This window comes from Aegilops tauschii, chromosome 4 (assembly GCF_002575655.3).
Source record: "Aegilops tauschii subsp. strangulata cultivar AL8/78 chromosome 4, Aet v6.0, whole genome shotgun sequence".
NCBI lineage: Eukaryota > Viridiplantae > Streptophyta > Magnoliopsida > Poales > Poaceae > Aegilops > Aegilops tauschii.
Genome location: NC_053038.3, coordinates 447,353,883 through 447,369,110, shown reverse-complemented (window position 1 = coordinate 447,369,110; position 15,228 = coordinate 447,353,883). Strand labels below are relative to the sequence as shown.

At 44.9% G+C, this 15,228-nt stretch overlaps 1 protein-coding gene across 1 annotated transcript; it reads left to right on the top strand.

Moving 5' to 3' along the window:
* The first annotated feature begins 12,407 nt into the window (after positions 1-12,407).
* LOC109744593 (F-box/LRR-repeat protein At3g58900-like) lies at positions 12,408-13,267 on the top strand. The gene is made up of 3 exons (XM_020303754.1): positions 12,408-12,850; positions 12,901-13,049; positions 13,230-13,267. The coding sequence occupies exons 1-3, from the start codon at positions 12,408-12,410 to the stop codon at positions 13,265-13,267; spliced, it is 630 nt and encodes a 209-aa protein (XP_020159343.1).
* Positions 13,268-15,228: the final 1,961 nt, after the last annotated feature.

Below are 15,228 nucleotides of genomic sequence, written 5' to 3'. Positions count from 1 at the left end.
TCAGGTCGCAAGGGATTCTTCCGTCCTAATGGGGAATGGGTCACATGCTTCTGTTCGTGGCATTGGCACGGTGGATCTGAAGTTTACTTCGGGAAAGATCGTGCAACTAAGGAACGTGCAGCATGTCCCTACTATGAACAAGAATCTAGTTAGCGGCTCCCTTCTATGTCGAGATGGATTTAAGGTAGTTTTAGAGTCCAATAAAGTAATCGTGTCAAGATTTGGACAATTTATAGGAAAAGGCTATGAGTGCGGAGGCTTGTTCCGCTTTTCTCTTTCAGATTTTTGCAATAAGTCAATAAACCAAATTTGTGCTAATGTTAATGATGATGCAAGTATTTGGCACTCTCGTTTATGTCATATTAATTTTGGTTTAATGTCTCGGCTATCCAGCATGAGTTTAATTCCGAACTTCACAGTTGCCAAAGGTTCTAAGTGCCATAGTTGTGTGCAATCTAAGCAACCTCGAAAGCCTCATAAGGCTGCCGAGGAGAGAAACTTGGCACCTCTAGAACTCATACATTCTGATCTTTGTGAGATGAATGGTGTGTTGACAAAAGGTGGAAAGAGATATTTCATGACTCTGATTGATGATGCGACTAGATTTTGCTATGTTTATTTGTTGCAAACTAAAGATGAAGCATTAGACTACTTTAAAATCTATAAAGCTGAAGTTGAAAATCAACTAGAGAGAAAGATCAAGCGTCTTAGGTCCGATCGTGGTGGAGAGTATTTTCCAAAAGTTTTTGATGAATTTTGTGAGGAACATGGTATTATTCATGAGAGGACGCCTCCCTATTCACCTCAATCAAATGGAGTGGCCGAGAGGTAAAACCGCACATTGACTGACTTGGTGAATGCCATGTTAGACACTGCTGGTTTATCTAAGGCATGGTGGGGGGAGGCTCTATTGACTTCATGTCATGTCCTGAATAGAGTTCCCAACAATAATAAAGAGAAAACCCCTTATGAGGAGTGGGTTGGGAGAAAACCATCACTTTCTTATTTGCGCACTTGGGGATGTTTGGCAAAGGTCAATATTCCTATTCCTAAGAAACGAAACTTGGACCAAAGACAGTGGATTGTGTCTTTCTAGGGTATGCTCAACGGAGCATTGCTTATAGGTTTTTAGTGGTAAAATCTGAAGTACCTGATATGCATGTTGATACTATAATAGAATCTCGTGATGCAACATTTTTTGAGAACATATTTCCTATGAAAGATATGCATAGCATTGCTAGATTTCCTTCTGAGATAATTCCTGAATCTAGTACAACTGATGAATATTTCGAACAATCACATGAGGAAGTCCTTGAGAAGGATAACAATGAAGTTCCTAGAAGGAACAAGAGACAAAGGATTGCAAAATCCTTTGGTGATGATTTCATTGTATACCTTGTGGACGGCACACCCAAGACGATTGCAGAAGCATATGCATCTCCGGATGTAGATGATTGGAAAGAAGCTGTTCATAATGAGATGGACTCAATTCTTTCTAATGGAACTTGGGAACTAACTGATAGACCATATGGTTGTAAACCTGTGGGCTGTAAGTGGGTGTTCAAAAAGAAGCTAAAGCCTGATGGTACTATTGATAAGTACAAGGCGCGGCTAGTGGCCAAGGGCTACACTCAGAAAGAAGGCGAAGATTACTTTGACACCTATTCACCCGTTGCTAGAATGACCACCATTCGAGTGTTACTTTCCTTGGCTGCCTCTTAGGGTCTTATCATTCATCAAATGGATGTAAAGACAGCTTTTCTCAATGGAGAGTTGGAAGAGGAGATCTATATGGATCAGCCTGACGGGTTTGTGTTAAAGGGTGAAGAGAGAAAGGTGTGCAAGTTGTTAAAATCTTTGTATGGTCTGAAACAGGCACCTAAGCAATGGCAGGAGAAGTTTGAAAGAACTCTGACTTCTGCAGGATTTGTCATTAACGAGGCTGATAGGTGTGTTTACTATCGCCATGGTGGGGGCAATAGTGTCATATCATGTTTGTATGTGGATGACATACTGATCTTTGGTACAAACATTAATGCAATTAATGAGGTCAAGTCTTTTCTATCAAAAAGTTTTGACATGAAAGATCTGGGAGAAGTCGATGTAATTCTAAACATCAAACTTATTAAGGATGAGAGTGGGATTACATTAACGCAATCTCACTATGTTGAGAAGGTCTTGCACCGATTCGGTTTTATGGATAGCAAGCCTTCTCCAACACCTTATGATCCCAGCGTGACACTCAGAAAGAACAAGAAAGAAACGAGAGATCAATTAAGATACTCTCAAATTGTCGGTTCACTCATGTACTTAGCTAGCGCTACAAGACCAGATATCTCTTTTGCTGTGAGCAAACTGAGTAGGTTCATGTCCAACCCGGGTGATGATCATTGGCATGCACTAGAAAGGGTCTTGCACTATCTGAGAGGTACTATGAGTTACGGAATTACTTATTCAGGGCATCCTGCTGTGCTAGAAGGATATAGTGATTCAAATTGGATCTCCGATGTTGATGTACTTTACGCAACAAGTGGGTATGTATTTACTCATGGTGGTGGCGCAGTGTCATGGAGGTCTTGCAAGCAAACCATATTGACGAGGTCAACTATGGAAGCAGAATTAACTGCTTTGGACACAGCTACTGTTGAGGCAGAATGGCTGCGTGAGCTCTTGATGGACTTGCCGGTTGTTGAAAAACCTGTACCGGCTATTCTTATGAATTGTGATAACCAAACGGTTATCGCTAAAGTGAACAATTCTAAAGATAATGCAAAGTCATCAAGACACGTGAAAAGACGTTTGAAGTCTGTCAGGAAGTTGAGAAACTCCGGAGTAATAACTGTTACATATATACAAACAGACAAAAACCTGGCAGATCCCTTTACAAAGGGACTATCACGAAATGTGATAGATATTGCATCGAGGGAGATGGGTATGAGACCCATAGATGTTACACCATAGTAGTAACCCAACCTTTGTGATCGGAGATCCCGTGAATTAGGATCTGGGAAGAACAAGCTATTGGTTAACTGAGGAGAGTAATAACTTATGATCGTCTACAAGTGAAGATGCAAAACTCTCAGAGCTGTAAGGCTCAGATCTGTAAGGCAGGTTGGCAACATGCCTTAATGTGGTTCTATTGGCTATAATTAGCAAAGATGCTGTCCTACAGAGCAGTCTTGAAAGAACACACCTATATGAGTTCTGACTGTAAATGTCGCAGTCTATGAGATTTGGGTGATCTCTAGTAAGCTCACGAAGAGACCAGGGAGTATGACGTATAAGCTCCAAACCGCGTGGTAGCCTACTGGCGGTCAGGTACTGGTTAAGAATTTGAGTGAAACCTGTTCACACAAAACTAGCAATTCAAGGCATAGTCCATTGTCAAGTTGTGAATGGATGTAGCTTAAAGTTCTAGGCAGAAGTTCAACTTAACAGTCTCTGCTGAAACACTGGTATATTAAACAAGTGGTGAGAGAAGGCAAATCTCTAAATGGGTATTTGAGATCTGGTGGGGGATTGTTAGAATTAATGGGCTAGGCCCATAGCAATTTCTGAAATCTCAAAGCCCATGTGTAAAATGGCAAGTGGTGGTGCTAAGTTTAGTCCCACCTTGGAAGTTGAAAAAGAGTTGGACCTCTTTATATAGTGGGTTCTCTCCACCACTCTAAGTGGTGTGTGAGAAGAGAAAGGGAAAACCACACGCGCGCGCTCGCTCGCCTCGCCTCGCCTGGCCTGGCCGGGCCGTGGCGTGGCGTGGCGAGGCGAGGCGGCGCGTACATGCGCGTGAATGGTCCGCCGAAATCCGGTCTGTCTCCTTGCAGGAGCGCAGCTTCCTTTTGCCGTTTTATTTTTATGTCTTGGCAGACAAGTTTTTGATTTCTTGTCCGGTAAGTATACGAATTAGAAACCGAGTCGGTTTGGGATTGTGGTCGCGACACAATACCGCATCTGGTCCTAATATATATACAGCTACCGGCTGCGGCCAGAGACACACCGAAAAACACATAGGGTTTTGCCTCATCTCACAACTTGCGCCGCCATCGTAGTCTACTCCATCCCAAACGCCGGCGTGCATCGGCGCGTGGGAGAGTAGGTCTCGGGAACCGTTCGTCTTTTCGATCCTGCACCGGGAGAGGACGAATTAGGTTTTTGGGAAGCGCTGTGCGCAACTGCTCAAATTCGTCATCACGGGTCGTCTTCCGTCCAAGTCGGGCGGTGCTACTCATCGTCGTATTCATCGCCGTCAGCAGCAGATCGTCGCCAACATCGTCATCAACACTGTCGAACCCATAATAGCTAACGATCAGTACGTCCAACATCCTCTGTTCATGTCTGTTTCTACAGCTATTGTTACGTGTTTGCTGCTGTTATGCATGTCTTGCTGTTCTTCTAGTTTGCTAGATTATTGCATGCTAGTATCTCTTCTAGTCATGAATTATTTACTGGAATTAATCATGAACTTGCCTAATATTCCAACAATCCAAAAACCTAATTATAGGCAATTTCCTGAGTTAACTATGGCTGGATTCGCTGATGCACTGAGGCCGGATAAGTTTACCGGTGTGCACTTTAAGAGGTGGCAGGTGAAGACCACGCTCTGGCTTACTGCTCTGAAAGTTTTCCACGCTAGTGTTGGTGCTCCAGAGGGAATGACCGACGAAGATCGGAGAAAATTCCAGGAAGCCAATACTATGTTTGTGGGATGCATTCTGAGTGTTCTTGCTGACCGTCTGTGTGATGTGTACATGCACATAAACGACGGAAAAATTCTGTGGGATGCACTGAATGCAAAATTCGGTGCAACAGATGCAGGCAGTGAACTGTACATCATGGAGAGTTTTCATGACTACAAGATGGTGAATAACCGTTCTGTGGTTGAACAAGCTCATGAGATACAGTGCAATGTGAAGGAACTTGAACTCCTTAAATGTGTTCTACCCGACAAATTCGTGGCTGGGTGCATGATTGCAAAGTTGCCTCCTTCATGGAGGAATTTCGCCACAACTCTGAAGCATAAGAGACAGGAGATATCAGTTGAAAATCTGATTGCATCTCTTGATGTTGAAGAAAAAGCTCGGGCTAAAGATACCACTGAAAAAGGAGGTGAGGTTCAGCCTACTGCTAACATGGTGCAGAGGTACCCACAGAACAAGAACAAAGGGAAGAACAAACCTGTTTTCAACAAGCCTACCAAGACTACTACCTTCAAGAAGAAGAAGTTCAACAAGGCTGAGCTAGAGTGCTACGCCTGTGGGAAGCCTGGACACTTTTCCAAGGAATGCCCTGAACGTGCAGACCGCAGAGGGAAAACAAGCTCCAAGACTGTCAACATGGTGACCGCTAGCAATACTGATGGGTATGATAATTTACCTATTGTGCTTTCAGTATTTCAATCATCTTCGTGGTGGATTGATTCGGGTGCTAACGTTCATGTGTGTGCTGACATCTCCCTGTTTACTTCTTATCAGATCGCAAGGGATTCTTCCGTCCTAATGGGGAATGGGTCACATGCTTCTGTTCGTGGCATTGGCACGGTGGATCTGAAGTTTACTTCGGGAAAGATCGTGCAACTAAGGAACGTGCAGCATGTCCCTACTATGAACAAGAATCTAGTTAGCGGCTCCCTTCTATGTCGAGATGGATTTAAGGTAGTTTTAGAGTCCAATAAAGTAATCGTGTCAAGATTTGGACAATTTATAGGAAAAGGCTATGAGTGCGGAGGCTTGTTCCGCTTTTCTCTTTCAGATTTTTGCAATAAGTCAATAAACCAAATTTGTGCTAATGTTAATGATGATGCAAGTATTTGGCACTCTCGTTTATGTCATATTAATTTTGGTTTAATGTCTCGGCTATCCAGCATGAGTTTAATTCCGAACTTCACAGTTGCCAAAGGTTCTAAGTGCCATAGTTGTGTGCAATCTAAGCAACCTCGAAAGCCTCATAAGGCTGCCGAGGAGAGAAACTTGGCACCTCTAGAACTCATACATTCTGATCTTTGTGAGATGAATGGTGTGTTGACAAAAGGTGGAAAGAGATATTTCATGACTCTGATTGATGATGCGACTAGATTTTGCTATGTTTATTTGTTGCAAACTAAAGATGAAGCATTAGACTACTTTAAAATCTATAAAGCTGAAGTTGAAAATCAACTAGAGAGAAAGATCAAGCGTCTTAGGTCCGATCGTGGTGGAGAGTATTTTCCAAAAGTTTTTGATGAATTTTGTGAGGAACATGGTATTATTCATGAGAGGACGCCTCCCTATTCACCTCAATCAAATGGAGTGGCCGAGAGGTAAAACCGCACATTGACTGACTTGGTGAATGCCATGTTAGACACTGCTGGTTTATCTAAGGCATGGTGGGGGGAGGCTCTATTGACTTCATGTCATGTCCTGAATAGAGTTCCCAACAATAATAAAGAGAAAACCCCTTATGAGGAGTGGGTTGGGAGAAAACCATCACTTTCTTATTTGCGCACTTGGGGATGTTTGGCAAAGGTCAATATTCCTATTCCTAAGAAACGAAACTTGGACCAAAGACAGTGGATTGTGTCTTTCTAGGGTATGCTCAACGGAGCATTGCTTATAGGTTTTTAGTGGTAAAATCTGAAGTACCTGATATGCATGTTGATACTATAATAGAATCTCGTGATGCAACATTTTTTGAGAACATATTTCCTATGAAAGATATGCATAGCATTGCTAGATTTCCTTCTGAGATAATTCCTGAATCTAGTACAACTGATGAATATTTCGAACAATCACATGAGGAAGTCCTTGAGAAGGATAACAATGAAGTTCCTAGAAGGAACAAGAGACAAAGGATTGCAAAATCCTTTGGTGATGATTTCATTGTATACCTTGTGGACGGCACACCCAAGACGATTGCAGAAGCATATGCATCTCCGGATGTAGATGATTGGAAAGAAGCTGTTCATAATGAGATGGACTCAATTCTTTCTAATGGAACTTGGGAACTAACTGATAGACCATATGGTTGTAAACCTGTGGGTTGTAAGTGGGTGTTCAAAAAGAAGCTAAAGCCTGATGGTACTATTGATAAGTACAAGGCGCGGCTAGTGGCCAAGGGCTACACTCAGAAAGAAGGCGAAGATTACTTTGACACCTATTCACCCGTTGCTAGAATGACCACCATTCGAGTGTTACTTTCCTTGGCTGCCTCTTAGGGTCTTATCATTCATCAAATGGATGTAAAGACAGCTTTTCTCAATGGAGAGTTGGAAGAGGAGATCTATATGGATCAGCCTGACGGGTTTGTGTTAAAGGGTGAAGAGAGAAAGGTGTGCAAGTTGTTAAAATCTTTGTATGGTCTGAAACAGGCACCTAAGCAATGGCAGGAGAAGTTTGAAAGAACTCTGACTTCTGCAGGATTTGTCATTAACGAGGCTGATAGGTGTGTTTACTATCGCCATGGTGGGGGCAATAGTGTCATATCATGTTTGTATGTGGATGACATACTGATCTTTGGTACAAACATTAATGCAATTAATGAGGTCAAGTCTTTTCTATCAAAAAGTTTTGACATGAAAGATCTGGGAGAAGTCGATGTAATTCTAAACATCAAACTTATTAAGGATGAGAGTGGGATTACATTAACGCAATCTCACTATGTTGAGAAGGTCTTGCACCGATTCGGTTTTATGGATAGCAAGCCTTCTCCAACACCTTATGATCCCAGCGTGACACTCAGAAAGAACAAGAAAGAAACGAGAGATCAATTAAGATACTCTCAAATTGTCGGTTCACTCATGTACTTAGCTAGCGCTACAAGACCAGATATCTCTTTTGCTGTGAGCAAACTGAGTAGGTTCATGTCCAACCCGGGTGATGATCATTGGCATGCACTAGAAAGGGTCTTGCACTATCTGAGAGGTACTATGAGTTACGGAATTACTTATTCAGGGCATCCTGCTGTGCTAGAAGGATATAGTGATTCAAATTGGATCTCCGATGTTGATGTACTTTACGCAACAAGTGGGTATGTATTTACTCATGGTGGTGGCGCAGTGTCATGGAGGTCTTGCAAGCAAACCATATTGACGAGGTCAACTATGGAAGCAGAATTAACTGCTTTGGACACAGCTACTGTTGAGGCAGAATGGCTGCGTGAGCTCTTGATGGACTTGCCGGTTGTTGAAAAACCTGTACCGGCTATTCTTATGAATTGTGATAACCAAACGGTTATCGCTAAAGTGAACAATTCTAAAGATAATGCAAAGTCATCAAGACACGTGAAAAGACGTTTGAAGTCTGTCAGGAAGTTGAGAAACTCCGGAGTAATAACTGTTACGTATATACAAACAGACAAAAACCTGGCAGATCCCTTTACAAAGGGACTATCACGAAATGTGATAGATATTGCATCGAGGGAGATGGGTATGAGACCCATAGATGTTACACCATAGTAGTAACCCAACCTTTGTGATCGGAGATCCCGTGAATTAGGATCTGGGAAGAACAAGCTATTGGTTAACTGAGGAGAGTAATAACTTATGATCGTCTACAAGTGAAGATGCAAAACTCTCAGAGCTGTAAGGCTCAGATCTGTAAGGCAGGTTGGCAACATGCCTTAATGTGGTTCTATTGGCTATAATTAGCAAAGATGCTGTCCTACAGAGCAGTCTTGAAAGAACACACCTATATGAGTTCTGACTGTAAACGTCGCAGTCTATGAGATTTGGGTGATCTCTAGTAAGCTCACGAAGAGACCAGGGAGTATGACGTATAAGCTCCAAACCGCGGGGTAGCCTACTGGCGGTCAGGTACTGGTTAAGACTTTGAGTGAAACCTGTTCACACAAAACTAGCAATTCAAGGCATAGTCCATTGTCAAGTTGTGAATGGATGTAGCTTAAAGTTCTAGGCAGAAGTTCAACTTAACAGTCTCTGCTGAAACACTGGTATATTAAACAAGTGGTGAGAGAAGGCAAATCTCTAAATGGGTATTTGAGATCTGGTGGGGGATTGTTAGAATTAATGGGCTAGGCCCATAGCAATTTCTGAAATCTCAAAGCCCATGTGTAAAATGGCAAGTGGTGGTGCTAAGTTTAGTCCCACCTTGGAAGTTGAAGAAGAGTCGGACCTCTTTATATAGTGGGTTCTCTCCACCACTCTAAGTGGTGTGTGAGAAGAGAAAGGGAAAACCACACGCGCGCGCTCGCTCGCCTCACCTGGCCGGGCCGGGCCGTGGCGTGGCGAGGCGAGGCGAGGCGGCGCGTACATGCGATATGCGCGTGAATGGTCCGCCGAAATCCGGTCCGTCTCCTTGCAGGAGCGCAGCTTCCTTTTGCCGTTTTATTTTTATGTCTTGGCAGACAAGTTTTTGATTTCTTGTCCGGTAAGTATACGAATTAGAAACCGAGTCGGTTTGGGATTGTGGTCGCGACACAATACCGCCTCTGGTCCTAATATATATACAGCTACCGGCTGCGGCCAGAGACACGCCGAAAAACACCTAGGGTTTTGCCTCATCTCACAACTTGCGCCGCCATCGTAGTCTACTCCATCCCAAACGCCGGCGTGCATCGGCGCGTGGGAGAGCAGGTCTCCGGAACCGTTCGTCTTTGCGATCCTGCACCGGGAGAGGACGAATTAGGTTTTTGGGAAGCGCTGTGCGCGACTGCTCAAATTCGTCATCACGGGTCGTCTTCCGTCCAAGTCGGGCGGTGCTACTCATCGTCGTATTCATCGCCGTCAGCAGCAGATCGTCGCCAACATCGTCATCAACACTGTCGCACCCATAATAGCTAACGATCAGTACGTCCAACATCCTCTGTTCATGTCTGTTTCTACAGCTATTGTTACGTGTTTGCTGCTGTTATGCATGTCTTGTTGTTCTTCTAGTTTGCTAGATTATTGCATGCTAGTATCTCTTCTAGTCATGAATTATTTACTGGAATTAATCATGAACTTGGCTAATATTCCAACAAAAAGTATGTTTTTTTTAGCTTATTGTCCCTCAGATTCCTCAAAAGTAATACATTTGGTCTCTTAATAATTTTTGGAACATATTTGATCATTCAAGTCTCAAAATCGGGCAAGTTTCGTCATACTCCTGCTTTCTGTGGAAAGTCGTCCATGTGTCACCGTTTTTCTCTCTCATCATTTTCCAGGTCAGATGGGTCTTTCTTTTTGTCTGTTATCTCTCGCCTCCCCCCCCCCCCTCGATGCACCACCACCACATGACGGCCCTTGACCCTCGACGCCACGCTGCGCGCCTCCCTTCCTTCCCAAGCTAGGCGTGCCGCGCACCTTGGCCGGCAGAATTTGATGGAGGAGGGGATGGCGAGACCCGCTCCATCCATTGTGATCCACGGGCCACTTACCGCGGCTAGCTATGCCCATGGATCCATGTCTTGTTGTTGCACTCGTCGTCACGCCCCCATGTAGCCCAACACAACTTTGTTTCTAGTTTTGGACGAAATGTGACCAGTTTTGAAACATGAAGGATGAAATGTCGCCTGAAAAATGTTGAGGGGCTATATGTATACTTTCGGCGAATTTGAGGGACCAAAAACATACTTTTCTTTCATATTGTTTAAGTTTTCATTTTTATACATGTACTAGAAAAAGTTGATAGATGTGGCCTTGGATTTTATCACACCAGATTTTATTTAAATTGGTGCACAAAAGGAAGCATAGATTCACTAATTGGAGCTTAATACGTTAGACCCTGGATCAAGGTGGTGTGAATTTTGCCACCCCGATTAAAGTATGATCAATATGTTCATGCAGTATCTATTTTTAAGCCAACTCTAATATGTGCAACCTTGTCACCTAGAAAAAAAATTGTAATCTGTCTACTAGTTGGTAAAGATCGCTTTTTGTTGACTCGTAATATCGCATCAAGTGGAACAAATATAATGAGTGCACAATTGTCTCTGCATGACTAGGACGTGCACTGTCGACAAGATAAAAGAAAAAAAAAGACCCATGGATTCAAGCGGTCAAGGCAAGGCGAACAACCCATTGTAGGAATGTGTTCCGCAACAACGACGCCTTCAATAAATAAATGGTGCATGAACATCTGCATCGTCAGATCGAACCATATAGATCATATTGTGGGTTTGCACCCAAAAGAGAAGGGCTGGGTAAGCTCCACATCGCCAAGTACAACCAGTGAAGACCGGACATAGAATTTTCACCCTTGTGTCTCTAGTTATTTAACTATATATAACGTATATACATTCATGTTTCTTCAACCAAACATGAAAAATGGACTCGTCTCACCCATCTGGCCGAACATGCAACTTTGATTGCTTAAATAGCAGTCATATGGTGGCGCCAAGCCCCTACCCACCCATTCTCATTCCTCTGGGCAAATATACCCTAGCAGTGGCACTATTACTCGGTGTTGTCAAAATGTTAACTACTCCCTCCGTTCCTAAATATAAATCTTTCTAGATATTCCACCAAGTGACTACGTACAGAGCAAAATGAGTGAATCTACACTCTAAATATGTCTATATATATCTGTATATTGTATTTCATTTGAAATATCAAAAAGACTTATATTTAGGAACATAGGGAGTATATTTTCTGACTCGATAAAGGAAAATCCATTCAATAATCACATCGATGTCAAGTACTACACGTCAACCAGGCAGGGCTAACAAATCATACTCCATTTTCCCTTTATATAATACCCCTCCGTCCCAAAATAAGTGACTCAACTTTATACTAGTTTTAGTACAAAGTCGAATCACTTATTTTGGGACGGAGGGAGTATAAATTAATTATTTAAAGTTATTTTTTAAATGGAGGAACTTAAGCTATTATATCTTTAACTAAGTTTAAATATCAATACTGAATAACAATAGGAAATACATTTCCTGTTGTATCTAATAATTGGTATTGTAAATCTTGATTTTTTTTTTCATAAACTTAGTCGAAGGTGCAAAAATTTAACTTTTGACTCCAAAAAAAAACAGTACACCTTATAAAAGAAAGAGAGTATGTAACTATCTGATAATCAATTGGTTATGTTGCACTCTAAAAAGCTGTTTACTCCTTTTCCGGAGAACTCGAATACAATTCATGGTTTACGTACTAAGTTTAATTACGAAAATTCTAGATTTCCCTGCTAAAATAACACTAATCATGTGTGTTATTATTTTGTTGTTGTTTGTTTCTACAAATCAGGCCGGCATGGGGAAGATGATGAACAGTACTATGATCTATTTTGGACCATTGGATCAAGATCTAACGGTTTTATGTGAAAGCGACCGATGGATGAAAAAATTTCAGGTACTGAGGTGTAGTCAGTGGTCGTGGATGTGTTTTCATGTCCGTGTCCGCGCCGATTTCACCACAGAATATACCATAACCCGTATCTGTGATACGCGACCTCGCATCTGTGGAGCGCCGCCAGACCAAGAAGGCGTCCATGGCGAGCGGGGCCGACCGCATCAGCGGCCTCTACGACGAGCTTCTCCACCACGTGCTCTCCTTCCTCCCCGCGCACGAAGCGGTGCGGACCTGCGTCCTCGCGCGGCGCTGGCGCCACCCCTGGAAATCCCCGCCCCGGCGCTGCGCGTCACCGGCGTTAAGCGGTGCACCAACCCCGCGTGGTTCGTCAACTTCGTCCACACTCCACAACCTGCTCCTCCTCCGCGACCCCATGGCGCGCCTCGACTCGTTCGAGCTCGACCGCGACTTCGGCTGCAAGGCGTTCCTGCCCGCCAACGAGGCGCACGTGAACATGTGGTTCCGGCACGCCGCCATGTGCGGGCCTCGCGCGCTGCTGGCGTTGCGCACCACCCGTGGCATCTACAGGCACGGGGTGGACGACGACCCTCAGCGGCTCGCCGGCTCCCCAACGTCCCTCTCGTATCCCGGCACCTCACAAGGCTGGAGCTTGAGACGGTGTATGTGTACAGCAACACGCTGGATTTCTCGGGCTGTCCAACGCTGCTCCATCTCAAGATGGAGGACTGCGAGATTGCGGGGAACATCTCATCCCCGTTCTTGAAACATCTCAGCATCACGGAGTGTTATTTCCACACTGACCCCTTCCGCGGCCGGATCTGTTTGCCGGGCCTTGTTACCTTTGAGCTAAAGGATTTTCTGCGTCGGACTCCGGTACTTGTCGAGAGCATGCCACTGTTAGTTTCAGCGGTTGTAAGAACTGGTTGGTGCCATGATTCTTGCGGTAAGAATGATTGCGAGGATTGCGATGATCGATGTGATGGCTGTTATGGTTCTGAAGGTTGTGCTGATGAGGCAGAAATCACATATTTGATCTGAGGGTGAAATCAAATCACAAACTGACCTGCTTTCGAAAAAATTTCACTCGGCTGACCCTTTCATGTGGTGCCCGACAGCTAGGCGCCGCACACTACTATGCAGCGCCTCTACCTTAGGGGTCGCACCTCCTGCCAGCGTGGCAGTCCTAGTCCAGTTGCGGCCCCACAGACAGCACTGCAGCGCCTAAGGCTTAGGCGCCACACTGTGTAAAGTGCAGCGCCTATCGCTTGGGCGCTGCACAGTCTGTGTGTTGGAAATATGCCCTAGAGGCAATAATAAATGGTTATTATTATATTTCTTTGTTCATGATAACTGTCTATTGTTCATGCTATAATTGTGTTATCCGAAAATCGTAATACATGTGTGAATACATAGACCATAATGTGTCCCTAGTAAGCCTCTAGTTGACTAGCTCGTTGATCAACAGATAGTCATGGTTTCCTGACTATGGACATTGGATGTCATTGATAACGGGATCACATCATTAGGAGAATGATGTGATGGACAAGACCCAATCCTAAGCATAGCACAAAAGATCGTGTAGTTCGTTTGCTAGATCTTTTCCAATGTCAAGTATCATTTCCTTAGACCATGAGATCGTGCAACTCCCGGGTGCCGTAGGAGTGCTTTGGGTGTGCCAAACGTCACAACGTAACTGGGTGACTATAAAGGTGCACTACGGGTATCTCCGAAAGTGTCTGTTGGGTTGGCACGGATCGAGACTGGGATTTGTCACTCCGTATGAGGGAGAGGTATCTCTGGGCCCACTCGGTAATGCATCATCATAATGAGCTCAATGTGACTAAGGAGTTAGCCACGGGATCATGCATTACGGTACGAGTAAAGAGACTTGCCGGTAACGAGATTGAACAAGGTATTGGGATACCGACGATCGAATCTCGGGCAAGTAACATACCGATTGACAAAGGGAATTGCATACGGGATTGATTGAATCCTCGACATCGTGGTTCATCCGATGAGATCATCGTGAAACATGTGGGAGCCAACATGGGTATCCAGATCCCGCTGTTGGTTATTGACCGGAGAGGCGTCTCGGTCATGTCTGCATGTCTCCCGAACCCGTAGGGTCTACACACTTAAGGTTCGGTGACGCTAGGGTTGTAGAGATATTAGTATGCGGAAACCCGAAAGTTGTTCAGAGTCCCGGATGAGATCCCGGACGTCACGAGGAGTTCCGGAATGGTCCGGAGGTGAAGAATTATATATAGGAAGTCAAGTTTCGGCCACCGGGAAAGTTTCGGGGGTTATCGGTATTGTACCGGGACCACCGGAAGGGTCCCGGGGGTCCACTGGGTGGGGCCACCTGTCCCGGAGGGCCCCATGGGCTGAAGTGGGAAGGGAACCAGCCCTTAGTGGGCTGGGGCGCTCCCCTTGGGCCTCCCCCTGCGCCTAGGGTTGGAAACCCTAGGGGTGGGGGGCGCCCCACTTGACTTGGGGGGAAGTTTCCCCCCTGGCCGCCGCCCCCCTTGTAGATGGGTTCCAGGGCCGGCGCCCCTCCCCCAGGGGGCCTATATATAGTGGGGGGAGGGAGGGCAGCAGCACCACAGCCCCTGGCGCCTCCCTCTCCCCCTGCAACGCCTCTCCCTCTCGCAGAAGCTTGTCGAAGCCCTGCCGAGATCCCCGCTACTTCCACCACCACGCCGTCGTGATGCTGGATCTCCATCAACCTCTCCTTCCCCCTTGCTGGATCAAGAAGGAGGAGATGTCGCTGCTCCGTACGTGTGTTGAACGCGGAGGTGCCGTCCGTTCGGCACTCGGTCATCGGTGATTTGGATCACGGCGAGTACGACTCCATCAACCCCGTTCACTTGAACGCTTCCGCTCGCGATCTACAAGGGTATGTAGATGCACTCCTTTCCCCTCGTTGCCAGGCCTATGCGTAGTTACTATGCACGAGTAGAACACAAAGCAGTTGTGGGCGTAGATGTTGTCAATTCTTC